Source organism: Drosophila albomicans, chromosome 2L (assembly GCF_009650485.2).
Source record: "Drosophila albomicans strain 15112-1751.03 chromosome 2L, ASM965048v2, whole genome shotgun sequence".
Classification (NCBI taxonomy): Eukaryota; Metazoa; Arthropoda; class Insecta; order Diptera; family Drosophilidae; genus Drosophila; species Drosophila albomicans.
In genome coordinates, this window is record NC_047628.2 from 22,940,673 (window position 1) to 22,957,827 (window position 17,155).

Sequence of the window (17,155 nt, forward strand, 5' to 3'; positions counted from 1 at the left end):
TTCTTCTAAGTATTCAATTAAAAATAATCTTATTATCTTTATTGTATTTAAAGTAATTTAATATTTTTATAGACTTACCACATATGATCAATTTAGCTTCCTTTCATCGATATGATTGTTAAACATTGTAGATCAGCCTATTTTTTACTCACTTTAATTTAACTTCTCCATACCTTGATTGAAACAACAAAAAATTATCAATATTGTGTTCCATAATTGATACATTTAGCAGGAAGTATTCCAAAATAATAATTTCAAAGCTGCCAATTTTAAAGACAGTAAAACTAAGTGTAAATGTTCTTCAATATCTTTAAAATTAAAAGTTTCAAACAAAACGCTTTCGACGCTTTTGTGTGGTGCACTGGTCACCGTGGCTACCGACCTCCCCTCATGCCACAACGAAAGCGCAAAGGAAAATCGAATTGCGAGAGTTGTAAACTTAATTAAGAGCACACCCACCGGGGGGACGAGAGGAGGAGAGGGACGGAGACAGAGAGTTGATTTTGTTTGATTTACGCGCCAGCAGCCCTCATCACAGCTGTAATTATGTAGCTTACGCTTTATAAATATTTACATACACATACATAGCATGTATTTATTTTGTCTGTATGTATAACCCGGAGACTCGAGAGTGCTGAGGTCAAAGAGGGGGGTGTGGCGCCTTTGACCCGAGAACGCCACAATCAGCAGCTGACAAGAGTTGACCAGCTGCCGCTGATTACCCACCAATGTGCCCAGACTGCAAAAAGAACTTGACTGAAAGAGAGAGACAGAGTGGAGAAGGGATACAATCCCTGGTATTTCATGGCTCATTAGGCATGCACATACGTTTGCTTTCCCCCCTCCTCCCCGTCAATACCAATACCCCCCGTATAAGGAGTTGTGCCAACGCAGCTGCTGTTGCTCCCTGCGAAGCAAATTCAATTTTCTACGACGCCGATTTGGTTTCCGCACGTCTTGTGCTTCTCCACAGTTTGCTTTTGCCATGAATATAGTTAAAGCCAACAAGCCCAACGTCTCTGCGCCTGTCTGTCCGTCTGTCTGGCACTTTGTCTAGCACTCTCGATACCGATGGCGCAGCAAAATAAATGATAAGAATCTGTGCGCGCTGCTCATGAATTACAAATCGCATAAAGGATTTGCCACTGGCTCGACTCGATGACGCAGTTTGAGAGCTGAAGAAGATGGAGATGGAGACTCAGCAGCACATTGCACCTTCTGCTAGAGAGGGGAAGAGGGGGCAGCACATGAATGATTATTAAAATGCATTCCGAGGCTGTGTGTTTACATTGACAGCGTAAGTAAGAAGCGGCAATTCTCAATTGAGTGCCTGTAATTCGCAAGTGGTTTAAGTTCTCAATAGAATATTTGACACATTTTTATGTTTTTTTTTCTTTTTTCTATAAAATGTAGAATTTCTCAGCTGCTTTTATTATGACTAGTCGATTATTCGATTTTTTCTTTCATTTTTTTTGTTTTCTTCATGGTAGTATATAAGAATCAGATTGTGTTTAGTTTTCTCCTCAATTATCAATTACAGTTAAGAGTTATAGTTACAGTTAGAATTACAGTTATAGTTACATTTATGTTACAACTAATTATTCAGTTAACTTAGCATTATATACACTTTTCATTTATTTCCCGCCCCATTTTATACATTATCTGTGAGTGTGAGAAAGAGTTACAGGGAGACAGTTTTGTTGCCTTGCCATTTTTGTAGAAAAAATTATTATCACTATTATTCCATCTTCTCATCTCTCATGTTATCGTCGAAATTGAAATTCTCGTTGAATTTTTTGTTGTGTACATTTTCATTGCATTATTCATCGTTATTAATCTTCAATAAATTGTAGTATGCTCTTTAGGAAAATAGCCATTCTAAGTAGACTCTAAAGTAGACACTAGTTTTTTTTTTTTTGCATTTATATTTTGTCAAATTTTACAATAGATTATTGTTCTTGGTATTGTGTTTCCATCGATTCTTATTTGTATTATCTCATTCATCTAAATATAGTATCAAGGTTATATATAATATGGATAAAGTTTTGTTGAGGACAAATATCAAGTTAAAGGCAGGCGGAACAATTAAATGATTTAAAATCTTAGAGGAGAAAGAATGAAAAATAGATTCATAATTACAAATAGAATTCTTTGTTTTTTTTTGTTTTGTTATTTGGGTTTTAATGAACAGCCATCTTTGGGATAATTATGTAAAAAAGCATTTGCGGCAGTCGTTTTGGTTAGTATAGTATGTATACGAAACATTATAAACTACCCTCTCTTACATATGGCAAGTAAGTAAAACTTTAATTACTATTATGAGCACAATTCAGACAGTGTTTGGAGTGTGTTTGCTTTTTCATTTGTTGTTGTTGTTGAATGTTCGCCAAATCCTTGCGCTCATAAAATATGCTAAGGCCACATTTAATTTTATATTCTTTAATAAACAGACCCACGATTTGTTCTCGTAAAAAATGTGATGCCAAAAATGAAAACGAAAGAATCTCAATTTAATCCCAAACTCAAACTCTACCATCTGAATTGCTGGGAAAACAGATTTAGAGAACTGTGGGTCTGTGTGTCTCGACTCTAAATGCTATATAAACATTATTTTTCTGTTGCTTGAGCGTCTTGAATCGAATTATGAGAGAGAAAATAATAAGTATGATTGAGGTTGAGGTGGAAAAACGAGCGTAAAGCGAAAATTTAATGAAGCGACAATTATTTGTATTATTATGTACACACATTAATTACGGCAAATGGAAAACGAAAAAGGAAGGCACAAAAGCAAATGCTGGAAATTTTGTCGAACTGCGTCAATAAACTTAATGAATCATTATTTAATGTGAAAAGCAAAAGATAAACACACACACAGAGAAGCACAGCAAGAAAAGGTGTATGAGATAATCAGCATTGAAAATGATGTGAAACAAGTATGGAAATGAGGAAAATGCGGGATCTGATTATCAGTGTGGTAATTATTATTGATTAATTGTGTTGACATTATTGAAAATGTTTATTCAGCTCATCAGACATTGACTAAGCATAAGCGTAAATGTAGTTTGTATGTTGGCTCTCTACTCTAGACATTCGTTAGTTACATATATACAGCCCATAATGATACATGAACCTGAAAATAAAATAATAATAATAATCATACAAAAAAAAAAAGACAAAATAATAAGAGTGTCACACACACACTGAAGTGAGAGTGTGAGAGCAATGAGTGTGTTTTAATGCTGCTTGTTAGTTGTGAGTGTTCGTGTCCATGTTTCTCCCTCCACATTCCCCAGTCCGAGGAGTCCTTTCACTGCTTTCATTATCACGCCACGATGGCGGCCATTGTTGATGGGTGATGCGACAAGACGGCGGTAGCTGTGTGATGATGATTATGATGATGGGCTTCAGCCTGGGATTTTGAGGAGTCTGAGGACTCGGACTGGGATTGGGTAAGGGAATGAATGTCATGGGACTGCTGCTGAGCATGCTTCTGCTGCTGCTGCTGCTCTTGATGATGATGATGGGAAATGTGATGGACCGGAAAGTTCCACAGTGCAAAAGGCATCTGCTGTTGCACCAACAAAAGCAGTTGGCGTAATTTGTTGGTCGTTGTTGTTTTTGTTTTTGTTCTTGTTTTTGCCGCTGTCACTCTTGTTGTAGCTGCTCCCGTTGTGGTTGTTGTTATTGTCGTTGCTTTTGCTTTTGCATTTGCCGTTGTTTCACTTGCAATTCCCGCTGCAGCATCACATGCCGCATCATCATGCCGCTCCCGCTTGGCGCATCGCATCTGCATCTGCATCTGCAGCAGCTGCAGCTCGCCGCGTCGTCATTCATCCCAGAGGCACTGTTGTTTCTGCCGCACATAATAGGTGAACTGTGTACACTTGCGGCAGGTCTTGATGCCGCAACGATAATTCGTCTGCTGCTGCTGCTGCTGTTGGGCGCCGGACGTGTCGCCCCCATTCGTTGCGCTCTTCCCCTTGCAGTACTTCAGTCCACACGGATACCAACCGATGCAGGTTTCCAGCGCACAGAGACACGGCGCCCACAGGCTGCTCACTTCGTTACAGCGCGTGGAGAGCGCATCGGGAAATTTCTCGGTTGCCGCCTCCAGGCTGGAAATCGAGGAGCCTAACCATGTCAACCAAAATGCCGCGCAGTTGACACAACACAGCACAGCGAGGGAACAGCACAAAAACGAAACAAAAAACCAAAAAAAAAACAGAGATGCCAAAAAGTGAGGCAAAGCAAACAAAACTGTTCAGGTAAAAGTTGCACAACAATAGTGTGGAAAGCAAACTCGCATACAATATTCCATTAGATTTGAACCAAACTCATCACAAGAAGTGGCAGCAATTCCCAACAGAGAAACACAAGAAGTTTCTGGAGAGGCAGCTAAGCTGGAATGTTTTTGTTAAGCTGCAGAAAAATTGTTCATTTCATCTCAGAAAAGTAAAATAATAAGAAACGAAGAGTTCTGCGATCCTTGAGCGAAAAATGCAATTTGAAGAAGAGCGAAACTTTAGAGAATTCTCATCTCAGACTCTAGAAATGCCAAATCTAATCAATATTCCATTAAAGCTTTCCAGTTTAAAGGGATTCAAAATTCAACCAGCGAAGAAGAGCTTAAACTTGATTTTTAATATTTTATTTTAATTGTAGCTGCTAAAAATACGTTTCTTATAAGGCTGGTTGTTTGTAATTTAAAAGGATATATTTTGAATTCCAATGACAATTCGGTTTCTTTTAATTAAAAGCGCAAAGAGAGCGTGCCAAGAATAATTTAAAGCTGCGCATTTACTTATTAAATTGCTAGGACTAATTATGTGGATTCGACTTTTGTGATTGTTGAGATCCAAGCATCCAAATGGATGGACAGACAGAAAGACAGTCAGACAGACGAATAGCTTTAACAGCTAAGTAGTTATTTGAGACTGCTTAGATAACTACGGAGTCGGACATGTTTTGTTTCTTAACGAGATACCAATTAACCTTTCTCTTAAGCTCATTAGTCCAAGATTGAATCTTATTTCATGATAAACCCTTATTTTCAATTTATTCTTAGAAAACTCCTCGCGAAATTTGAGATAAATTGAAAGCCTTTCAGAGCTGCACAAAAGCGTATTTCGCAGAAAAGCAATCCGCTTTCAAGTGTCTAAAACACACGCCTCGATTTTGGCCAAGTTTCAAGTGCAGTTTGCTATTCAAAAGCTGCCTTGCTTGTGTTGTACTCCGTTTAAATCAATTAGAAGTATGCAGTCGAGTTGCCAGAGCAAGAGCAGGAGGAGAAGGATAAACCTGATGTCCACTCACCTGGCAGTTCGGCCCAAGCCTTGAGATCCACATCACGCACATAGGTGGCATCTGTGGCCTCCGCACAGAGCGATTGCATGTGACGTGTGATGGGCAGCGAGCGATTCAATTGAACCCAGCTGCTCATCGTGTACGTCTCGCGTCCCTTGTCCTCCTCGGGGGTGCGAATGGTGTGAGGATTCTTTTGGCGCAGCTTGGCCATTGCATCCGACGAGATAAAGTCGCCTTTGTTGAACTTGGTTGCAAAGCACATCACTTGATACTGACTCTGGCCACGTTCCTCTTCTCCCAGCACCAAGGCCTTGAGTATTTGCACCTCCTGCATTGTGACAGATACCGAGAGAGAAATAGAGACAGAGACAGAGACAGAGAGAAAGAGCAAAGATAATTCCCATTGTTGGTTGCATTCTTTTATAGCACTTTTACTCACATTGCGAAAGTCGATCAGCTGTGTGATGAGAGTACCGTCGGTCTTCTGAAACTCCAGGGTAATCAAGTCCTCGCCAATGTTGGACGTAATGCTCTCCTGTATCACCTCGCCACCCTGCGAATTACAATAAGCAGATGCAACAAGTGTAAGAAACTCGACCGAATTCCGTAATCATGCTTCGCTTTCGCCTCGCCTTGCCTTGCCTTGCTATGCAGCCCAAAGGACATGCTAGAATATTAATAGAGACGCGACAACAACAAAGGAAACCCAAGACGCAGCTAGGGCACAAATTAACTATGACAGCCGCAGGACCAGGGCGAGGAAAAAGAGAGGGATCAAGAGCAGCAAGAGCAGCAAACAGCGCGACACGGCCATGAACCAAATTAGAGTCAAGAGAGTTGAGCAGAAGAAAACAGAAAAAAAAAAAAACAAAAAATACATAAAAATAAAACACAAAAATAGTGAAATTGCCATAGCAAAGGCAAAAAGGCAAAAGCAACAACCAACGAGAAGAAAAGGTAAAAACGAGATGAGGGACTGTGAACTGGGGTCTGTCCCCAAAAGTAGTTCAACAACAACATGACAAGCAGAAACAACAAACTGAATGGGCCCCCAACATCTCATCAACATGTGTGAAACTCGTGCACCCAACTGAACTTGGGGGGAGTGAGAAATGTACTGCAATTAGCATTCTCATTTCCCCAGCTAGATGAAAGCATAAATCCTTATGAAGCTTATGAACTACGATCTACTGTTTGAGATAACTCGAAGTGTTCTACTAGCTTTAAGTTAATTTAATTTTTAGTTCATTATAACAAAACTTTTTTGACAAAAAATTAAAAATCTATTGATTTTCATTTACAGTAATTTAATTAAACAATCTCGGTTAATTAATCATCTACCTTGGTATTAAAGGAAAATTATATTATATTGATAGTCGGATATGACCTATTTTAAACATCAACTACGCTATCTTTCAAGTATCTAGTAATTATTCTACCTTTCAAATAATATAAATTCTATAAATTCATTATAGATAGATAAATTTCTTCATTTAAAATAATATACTATATGCTCAAGTAGCAAAGCTCTAAAGCCATGTAATCTTATCTTACTCTTATCACCACCCACTTGTGACATTTTTAAAGTGATATATTGTTCTATATAAATAATATTAAATTAAATAATATCAGCACTACTGATAAAACTGTGAATCCAAATTTAATTAAAACTAGCTAGGCTACAAATACGTATTTCCTAGTATTATATCGAAAGATCGATAACACCTATCGATTGCTTATTTAAGCATGTGCCATATGCTGTGCATGTATTTTCAGCTAATTGCTTGTCGTGTCATTTTTGTGCCCAGAATTAATCATTACAAAGTTCATTCATTTGAGATGCCCAAAGCCGAAGGCCGAAAACTTCTGTTGGGCTCACAATGTACACAAATATATGTGCACGTGTGTTTGTGTGCCTTTGCCCTGTTTGTGTGTGTGTGTGTGTGCACTGCCTTTGTATATTTGAACAAAGCGAACGTAAACAAAGCTCACGACGATGAGAGAAAGCAACAGTGACGTCGCCGTTGACAGCGACGCCGGCAGCAGCATCAGACATTTTGAGGCCAGGGACAGCACAGCAATGGCGAAGGATGTCACATGTAAACAAACACAAACTCACACACACACACACACACACTACATTCATTCATTGTGGTTTTTGTACGCGACTTTTTTTTGGCAAAGGTAATCTAAAATTTATAGAAACGCCAGAGCAAATGTCAATATTATGATTACAACGTAAGCCACGTGCATGCGAAAATAACCAAACAAGCAAACAAAACAAACGAAAAGAAATTGCCAAATAAGAAAAGTGAAAACTACTCGAATGACTTGCACAACTACTAGAGCTTTTCTATTTCACCAAAAAGTTCAAGGACAGTTTGGCAATGCATCATCATCAATTCGTCTCGCTAATTCAACGAATTTAATTAGATTCTACAAAAAAACAAAAACAATTACAAGCAGCTGATGCAGCATGCTCTCTATCTCGCATTCGCTCTCTCATACTCATTCGTACTCTCTTGTTTTCGAATTTGATGTTCGAAAAGCAGCGACAGTAGCGGCGCCAGCAACGTCGCCATCGCCATCTAAACTTCCATTGACAGTGCGTGTGTTATTTTTAATGTTTTCGGAAATAAACGCACCTGATTTTGTACATTTATCAGCAGCTGTGCATCACTTTTGTTGGCAGCAAGCAACATATTGCAGAGGATGAGCCAAAGGAAGCCGCGACTGTGCTTAAAAAAATGATAATAACTGACCGACCGTCTGCCGCAACGAGACCGTTCCGATAGGTAGCATTTTTTTAACACATTGCGATGTTCAATGAGCCATTGCGATTGTCTAGTTTGTTGTCGTTTGGGCCTCTTCGAATCTAATATCATTGCGATTGTTTAGACACTTGCCACTCCACAATGCACTTTTCACTTCAATAATATATTTAATATTTATTTGCGATTTATTTTTCTCTTGCGCTAGAGAAAAATACGCGAACAAATTTTCTTTCGGCGTCCGCGACACACGCCCTCTCCCGATGAAAGTTTGACGCAAAATAACAACAGCCTAACTTAACAGCGCGGGACGCTCTCGAAAGAACCAGAGCGTTAACAGCAGTGTTGCGAAACTACAGCATCTGTTACATTTAGCCTTTTTTAAAATGTTAAGGAAAATAAATCAAGGACTTGCTTTCAATAAATTGCTTAATTAAAAATAAAATTTAACAATTGATTTTTATTGCGTTGTATAATGCATATCATGATATCAGCACTATAAACAACATGATTACCGATATTGGCATAACAGTGCAGCCATTGCCGGTTATCGAGCCACCGCCACACGTCCAAGTCACAGCTGTTGCTGCTGTAATGTACTAATTTTGACCAAATAACGGATTCCTTTTCGCTTGTGACGTGTTGTATTTTGTAAATTATGTTGTTTTAAGACAATTTAATTAATTAAAACAAATTTGTACTGTGAGCATTGCAATAACGAAGCACTAAACACTATGTTAAGTTTACGGGAGAGGCAAATAAGTACGTGTTAAGAGTATTACACATATACTTAAGTAGAACAACTTTTTACTCCCTTTTTTACTGTTTTTTTTTTGCAGATGCAATTAAGCAAATGCTTAATTTAAACTCGCAGCAGCCAAAAGCTTTAGCTGCCGAGCCCGTGTGGAAGATATTGATATACGATCGCGTAGGCCAGGACATTATCTCGCCCATTATATCCATTAAGGAATTGCGCGAGCTCGGCGTGACGTTGCATGTGTGAGTAATAAAAAAAAGCGAACCTAATAACAATAATTAATCATATCTATATGTATATAGGCAATTGCACTCGGACCGTGACTCTATACCCGATGTGCCCGCCGTATACTTTTGTCTGCCCACCGATGAGAATCTCGATCGCATCCAACAGGACTTCTCCAATGGTTTATACGACATTTATCATCTCAACTTTCTTGCACCCATCACGAGGAGCAAGATCGAGAATCTGGCAGCTGCGGCGTTGCATGCTGGCTGTGTGGCCAACATACATCGTGTCTACGATCAGTATGTGAACTTCATCAGTCTCGAGGATGATTTCTTCATTCTCAAGCATCAGCAGAGCGATCAACTCTCCTATTATGCCATCAATCGAGCCAACACTCGTGACGAGGAGATGGAAGCACTAATGGATTCGATTGTGGACTCGCTATTTGCACTGTTTGTCACGCTGGGGAATGTGCCCATCATACGCTGTCCGAGGAATAGTGCTGCTGAGATGGTGGCCCGCAAACTAGAGAAAAAACTACGTGAGAATTTGTGGGATGCGCGTGCAAATCTGTTTCACATGGATGCAACGCAAGCAGGAGGCGGCGTGTTTAGCTTTCAGCGGCCAGTGCTGTTACTGCTGGACAGGAACATGGATCTGGCGACGCCGCTGCATCACACGTGGTCCTATCAGGCGATGGTGCATGATGTGCTCGACTTGGGGCTGAATCTGGTCTATGTGGAGGACGAGGCAGCAGCTGCCACAGCCGGTAAGCAAAAGTTGCATCTTCTTGAAGCTGAATCTGCTACAATTCCTTCTTTTAGGTACACGCAAGAAGCCCAAAGCCTGTGATTTGGATCGCACAGATCGTTTCTGGGTCACGCACAAGGGCAGCCCGTTTCCCACAGTGGCCGAGGCGATTCAAGAGGAGCTCGAGTCGTATCGCAACTCGGAGGAGGAAATCAAACGCCTCAAGACCTCGATGGGCATCGAAGGCGAGTCCGATATTGCCTTTTCGCTGGTCAACGACACGACTGCCCGGCTGACGAACGCTGTCAACTCACTGCCGCAGCTGATGGAGAAGAAGCGTCTGATTGATATGCACACCAAGATTGCCACTGCTATATTGAATTATATCAAGGCGCGTCGCCTAGACTCGTACTTTGAGATCGAGGAGAAAATCATGTCGAAGCAGACGCTCGATAAGCCGCTGCTCGAGTTGTTGCGCGATGTTGACTTTGGACAGCCTGAGGATAAGTTGCGTCTGTACATTATCTACTACATTTGTGGCCAACAACTGCCCGAAGCGGAGCAGGAACGCTTGAGAGAGGCGCTCCACGCTGCTGGCTGCGATTTGACATCTTTGGCCTATGTACAACGCTGGAAGGCAATCATGAATCGCTCGCCGAGCATTAGCCAGGCAACGCAATACGAAGGCGGCGGCACACGAACTGTTTCCATGTTCACAAAACTCGTATCGCAGGGCAGCTCTTTTGTGATGGAGGGCGTCAAGAATCTGGTGGTTAAACGTCATGTAAGAAGGAAACAATTTCAAAATAGTTTTACTATATGATTAACGAATGATTTAAATTGCAGAACTTGCCGGTCACCAAGATCACGGAGCAGGTGATGGAGTGTCGCAGCAATGCAGAGACAGACGACTATTTGTATCTGGATCCCAAACTGTTGAAGGGCGGCGATGTGCTTCCCAAGAATCGTGCACCATTCCAGGATGCTGTTGTATTTATGGTCGGCGGTGGCAATTACATTGAGTATCAGAATCTGGTCGACTTTATCAAACAGAAGCAGACGTCCAATGTGAACAGACGCATCATCTATGGTGCCTCAACGCTCACGAATGCGCGACAATTTCTCAAGGAGCTGTCGGCGTTGGGTGGCGAGATTCAGACGCCCGCTGCGAGTTAGGAGCGACTGATTGCCTTTCACTGCTGCTGAGCGGCCTAAAGGGATCGAGGAGGGATGCAACATCAACATCAATAGCATCAGCAACAACAATTACAGCAGTAGTAATGTGTGTGTTTGTGTGCGTGTGGCTTTTTCTTATATATTTTTAAGCATATCCAAAAATAAATTAAATGCAAGGCAAAAAAGAAAAAACAACAACTGAAAAGCTGTGAGCCATGGGCAATTACTCGAAACTGACGCGTAATCCCCGAAGGACAACAAGCAAAAACATGCGTTGCCGCGTGTACAACAAGCCATTGCAACTGCAACAGCAACTGCAGCAAAAACAACAAGAGCATGCAACAAGCGGAGACAACTCAAGACAGCAAACTGCGCTCGCATTCTAGGCGCCCATTAACACCAAGTTGGCAACGCTTTTGATGGACAGCTGACAGACAGCTGGCAGCAAAAGACGGTGACGATGACGACGACGACGTCCACAACGACAACAATTATGGGGCGACAACTATGCCAGGCACTTGGGGACTTAGCCCTTGCAATTAACACCAAGCAGCCACACTATAACACGTCTGGAACTATGAATGGAACAGTGGCTCCCAAACTATTAACGCACTTGACACTGACACAAAAGTAAGTTGAAAATGTGAGTCATAATGGTAAAATTTGGGTAATATTATTCATTGTATTAGAAATTTATATTTCAGTCATTCTAAAGAAAAAATTTATTAATATTCTTGGCTATATTATAATCCTTAGCAATTATTAATATTAAACTTACCAACTTTTGATTTCTTATCCAAGCTGATGGATGTCGTTACAATCTCGGCATATTTTCCCAGCCAATTTAGAAGATCATTTTATGTATTTCCATTTAACTTTTTTGTCTATTGAATATTATCCACTTTAGCTGTTGAATTTACTACAATTTATATGTTATTATTGCTATTAAAAGTAGTAGACAGTTTTTTGTGCTTCAGCACTTTCTAAATTTAAGATTAATATATTTTCTGATTTTCAAATGCAATTTTCATTAGGTGTAGATTTTTATAAATTCAAAATTAGTTTAAATTAAAAGTTAAAAACCTTATGTGCTACCCAAAAAATGTTTTGAAAATTTGTTGGTTTACAAAACTGTAATTTTAAAGAAATTAAATTTCAGCAATATTCCGGATTTATGAAATAAATGTGAAAGAAATTGCTTATATATAAGTTTTGTTGGGATGTGTTCATTAAGAAATAAAATGACTAAATATTTAAAAAACCAAGTAAAGATTATTAACCCTGCGAAACGTCAATCAGTTTTTAAAATAGAAGCTTGTTAGACAACTGGCAATTGATCTTTGGAATGGATATTAAAGTGACGGCAGTGGCTCACAGCATCACAAAAAAAAAAGTAATAAATATAATACCACGGCAACAATAACAATAACAAGACGCTGAATAAGAAGAGGAGCAACAACATTGGTTGGCTAATTAACACTTTTGGTAAATCAGAATTGATGGCCATGTTGAAAGCGGCCCAAAAGATGATGATGACGACGACGTCGACGATGACGGCGATGATTATTCATGGAGCGTTGTGTTTAAATATTGGTTTTGGTTGGGTTGTGTGTGTCTCTGGGTTGGGTTACTCTCGATATAACTCCAAATCGGACTCTGACTGTGTGGCTACCCGTGGCTACAATTTAAATGTTAACATAAACAAGAGCAATTTAACAAAAGCCCAGTCTCGGGCCCCAAAAAAAAAAAATAAAGAATCCCAAGCCCCCGAATACCCAAAGTGATTTCACGGGTGGTCCAAAAAGATGCGCTCAAACAAATCATAAAATCGTATGAAGCAAAAAAAAAAAAAAAAAAAAAAAGAGACCCACAGAAGAAACTAACAACGCAACATGAAAGAAATGCTACTCGCAGAGCCATGAATCGATTATGTGGCCACTGTGTGTATATCTGTGGGTGTGTGTTAGTGTGTGTGTGAGTGTGTGGGTAAATATTGTTGAAGCACATATAAAGAAGCACAGTGCAGAGAGGTAGCTGGCTGGGCTTTAAAATGTGGTCTAAGGCAGCAGCCGTTTCCCACATTCCTGCTGCGAAACATAATGGCTGCCGCTGTCGTCGCTACACACACACACACTTGGACACATACTTATATACATATACATATATCATAATCTTAACAACTCTTAACAAGCCTGAACAAATTCCAAAATTCGAAGACGAAGAGCCTCGTCAGCGAGCAAAAAAAACGAAGAAAAAAAATAAGAAAAAAGCACAGCCAGTCAGACGGCCAGAGAACATCGTACAAAGACTACAAAATGAAGTGGACTCACACACACACACACACACACACACACACACTTGTTGAGAGAGGTACATGAATGGACTCCCAAGATTGGGAGCCAGTGCAGCAGCCATAAACTTTTGGCTTTTGCCTTCTTTTCTTTGACTCAAACTTTACTTCTTTTCGATTCTGACTCTGACTCGGACTCTTCTCAACCTATTGCCGCACCTTTCTCGCACATGAGAAACGATCTCATTTTTATTTTTTTCAGAATTTATATCATAAGTTGTTCATTGTGTTGTTCTTAAGTATCTTGAGTTCTTTAGCTATGGCAGCCATTCTTTCGTAACAAGTTTATTTAACTTGTAAACTTGAAACTCATCTGCTCTTGATTTATTGATCAATGATCGCTTGTCTTTAGCATCTAAAGAACTGGATAAGATTATAACATAAACAATTTATTATATTTTTATTGTTTATAGGGATTTGAGTGGTGGCAACAAATTTTACAAAATGAATTTTTACACAAATTAAATATGTATGTATATTAAAAACAAATATGAAAAACTATGACAATTAGCTGCTTATGTAGTGCACATTTTTCGTGGTTAATAATTTACATAATTTTGTACAGTATCATCAGTTGCTTATTAAAATATAGCATTTATGCTGTTCAGATACTAAATTACTTGTTTAATACAATTTAAATATACTTAAATAAAAAAAAATTTCATAGATTTCAGAAGTCCATTTAAATGTATTCTAAATCTCAAACAGTTGATTAAATTCAATTTTAATAAATATAGCTAACATAATACAAAACAGTTGCATAATTTAATTTAAAAAAAAACTTTTTACAATTTCCGTCGGACAAAATGCATTACTTTATATACTTTTGTATGTTACTTTTCGAATTTTTAAACATTTTTAATTGTTCCATTTATTATTATTACAAATCATTATTATTATTGTCATTCAAAATGAAAGCGATTTCCAATTCATCCTAAACGGTGGCAAGCATGCTTCTCAAACGCTATGACTCTCAAACTGTAAGCCCTTTGATTTGAATATTTGAGTCGCAATTAGTTAGATTCTACTGTTGTTGTTGTTGTTGTTGTTGCTGCTGCCACTGCAGTCTTTTGTGTTATCCTGTGTGAGAATTGTTTGTTGTTGCTGCTGCTGCCGCTAGCGTTGTTGCCACCTTCGGTGGTCCAGCGTGGCATGTTAATTAATCAGTCAAATAATAACAGAGCACCCCAAGAAACGAGCCGAAAAAAGCAGGCCAAATATTTGCCGACAATAAAAGAGCAGCCCGACAAACTACAACGACGACGTTTACGGATCAACCGGTAAGGAGTTGACTGAGAGCAGGAGATAACTTCGAAACAGTTGCTTGTTTGGCTTTGTTAGCGGCTTGTTAGCCACTCAAACTACCAACAGAGGACGAACAACAACAACAAAAAACTATATATATAAATATAAAAAAAAAAACAAAAAAAAAGAGAGTAAAAAATAAAAGATGATGCTTCATGGCTTTTGGCCATTTCCTGAAATCATAAAAAATCGGCCGACAAAAAAATTGCGTGACGCATCAGTAGGCTGGCCACGCCCATCCCAAAACGAAAACCAAATACTTGACTTGACTTGACTTGGCGCTGGGCATCATTAAAATGCACACATAACTGTGCTGGATCGGACTCGGATCCAGCGATCTACCAATCTGCTCCAGCACTCGATGAGCTCTCTGTGTGTTGTGGTCGGGGTGTCATTATCCTGCCGTTGCCGTTGTTGTTGCTGTTGCTGCATGCCACATCTGCAAGCACAAGCAGAGCCGCAGGCTTTCCACAGGCCGCGCCTAATGGCCACCAACAGCAAAAGCAACAGCAAGAACAACAGCAGCAGCAACAGCTTTAGCATCAGCAGCAGCGACAGCCGCTCCCCAACAGCTTCATCAAGCATAAGCAAACACACTGACATCCTCCGAGTGACCAATGCTGCCCTGGATACTCCCCACACAGGCGGCACAGTGTGGCAAAGTGCCAGAGAATTGCAACAAAGTTCCAATGAATATTGTCTAAGTTTCTCTGACAATATTTATTGTATTTTATAATTTAATTCTCTGCAAGCTATAACTATAATATGTAAATATTTATATCAAATTAATATTGTTAAAATTATTCATGCTATATTACTAAAAACTATTAATTGATTCAGAATTAAGCATTATCAATATTTATTTAAATACAAAACTAAAATATTTATACTACTGCCTTTTTTATTGCATACTTCTGGGAGTGCTTCAAGCAACAACTTATAAATATTTTTAATATCTTCATTACTTATTTTGCAGGATAGTGGAGCTTCCTTATTTTTTTTTTAATGAAATGCTTCGAAAATTTATAAATTTATTAATTGTTGTTCACTTCTAGAATAAAGTCTTAACATTTTTTAATATAATTTTAATTTTAATTTTTAATATAATTTTAAATATTAGATAATTATACTTATGCTATAAGTCCTAATGATATGAGTTTTCCCTTAAATGAGTTCTTCTGGTACTTTAGTGCTATACTGGTTTAACTATTTAATAAATCAAAAAACTATTTAATAATCAAATAAAATAAAAAGTTTGCTTATTAATATAAGTATATTATTATTATTATTATATTGTATTGATGTATAACATTTTTCGATTGTTAAGTTAAGCTATAAGCATTACTAATTGTATATTTTAAATACAGATTTCAATATTTCAACTTATAACTTGAGCTTTCAATGCGAAATATTTATTAAACTGTTCCTTTTTTATTAGATTCCCTTTCGTTACACGCTGTTTGGCACCACTGTGCCTGGGAATTGACTGCATAAACCCACAACGACGATGACGACGAAGTTGCTTTGCTTTACGATCGCGTATCTCAAGTTTATCGCTTCATTTTCCATGTTTTATACGCAATTTATGCCGCGTGGTCGCAGCCTCAGTCGCAGTCGCAGTCTCTGCCCAGCCACTCTGCACTTCATCTCCATCTCCATCTCAGTCTTGGGTCAGTTCCAGTATTGTTTTCTCCTTCTCCCTCAGCCAAGCTGTCTCTCACTCACTCACTCTCTCTCTCTTTCTCTCTCAGTTTTTTGTCCAACTGACGCTGTTCTGGCTGCGATTGCACGCACCGCTTTGTCTGCCGTCGTCATCGCTAGAAGATACATTCGACTTTGAGTACGAGTTTGGGTATGAGTATGAGTAGAAGTCTGAGTGTGGGTATGGGTATGAGTATGAGTATGAGTCTGAGTATTCGCATGTGCAGGTCCCAGATCGGGACCCGCAACAAGGCAACTTGCTGTGGCAAGCAGTCTCCTCCTCCTCCACGTCCTCCTCCTACTCCAGCGTCCATCTCGAACTCCATCCTCCAGTCGAGCATTGGACATAAGTAATTTTGCTGCCTCGATTTCTCGTTCGTTTCATTTTGGTGCATAATAAAGTTGAAGCACTTCTTACATACACATTGTTGTAAATGTGTGTGTGTATGTGTGTGGTTCCCATTAGGCAGGCAGTTGGATCTTGTAATTGGGTTGCAATCTAAATGGATATCAAGGTTCCTGCTTCATTCTTAGCTAATAAGTGAGAGTGACTCAATAAAAGAGTTTGCAGGTTCAAAGTCAAGGCGAACATTAACTGGAATCTTGAACCAAAATAATTAGTTAAAGACTATTAAAGTAATATTAAGAAATATTAAGAAATTATCACATTTAGGAGAAATGAATTAATTAAAAATATGGTTGAATACTAATTAATATTATTTTACAGTTTAGCTCAATTATATTTGCATGTCTGTTTGGACTTAAAAAATTATTTTTTATTTTTATTTATTTACATTAGTAAGCTTAGGTTTG

The 17,155-nt window shown here is 38.9% G+C and overlaps 2 protein-coding genes across 2 annotated transcripts; one reads left to right on the forward strand and one right to left on the reverse strand.

Moving 5' to 3' along the window:
* Positions 1 to 1,869: 1,869 nt before the first annotated feature.
* Positions 1,870 to 8,365, reverse strand: LOC117564637 (out at first protein). The gene is given in 4 exon segments (XM_034243498.2): positions 1,870 to 4,131; positions 5,314 to 5,632; positions 5,744 to 5,857; positions 7,950 to 8,365. Coding segments are annotated over 4 exon segments (1,482 nt in total). The 5' UTR covers positions 8,190 to 8,365; the 3' UTR covers positions 1,870 to 3,322.
* A 312-nt stretch (positions 8,366 to 8,677) lies between these two features.
* Positions 8,678 to 11,153, forward strand: LOC117564813 (protein sly1 homolog). Its single transcript, XM_034243735.2, has 5 exons — positions 8,678 to 8,837; positions 8,915 to 9,074; positions 9,135 to 9,829; positions 9,885 to 10,594; positions 10,657 to 11,153. Exons 1-5 carry the CDS (start codon positions 8,810 to 8,812, stop codon positions 10,984 to 10,986), a joined length of 1,923 nt encoding a protein of 640 aa, XP_034099626.1. The 5' UTR covers positions 8,678 to 8,809; the 3' UTR covers positions 10,987 to 11,153.
* Positions 11,154 to 17,155: the final 6,002 nt, after the last annotated feature.

Coding starts and splice junctions, on each gene's coding strand:
- LOC117564813 (XM_034243735.2), top strand. CDS start 8,810: ATGTTAAGTTTACGGGAGAGGCAAATAA. Junction 8,838..8,914: donor TTTACGGGAGAGGCAAATAA/GTACGTGTTAAG, acceptor TTTTTTTTGCAG/ATGCAATTAAGCAAATGCTT. Junction 9,075..9,134: donor CTCGGCGTGACGTTGCATGT/GTGAGTAATAAA, acceptor ATATGTATATAG/GCAATTGCACTCGGACCGTG.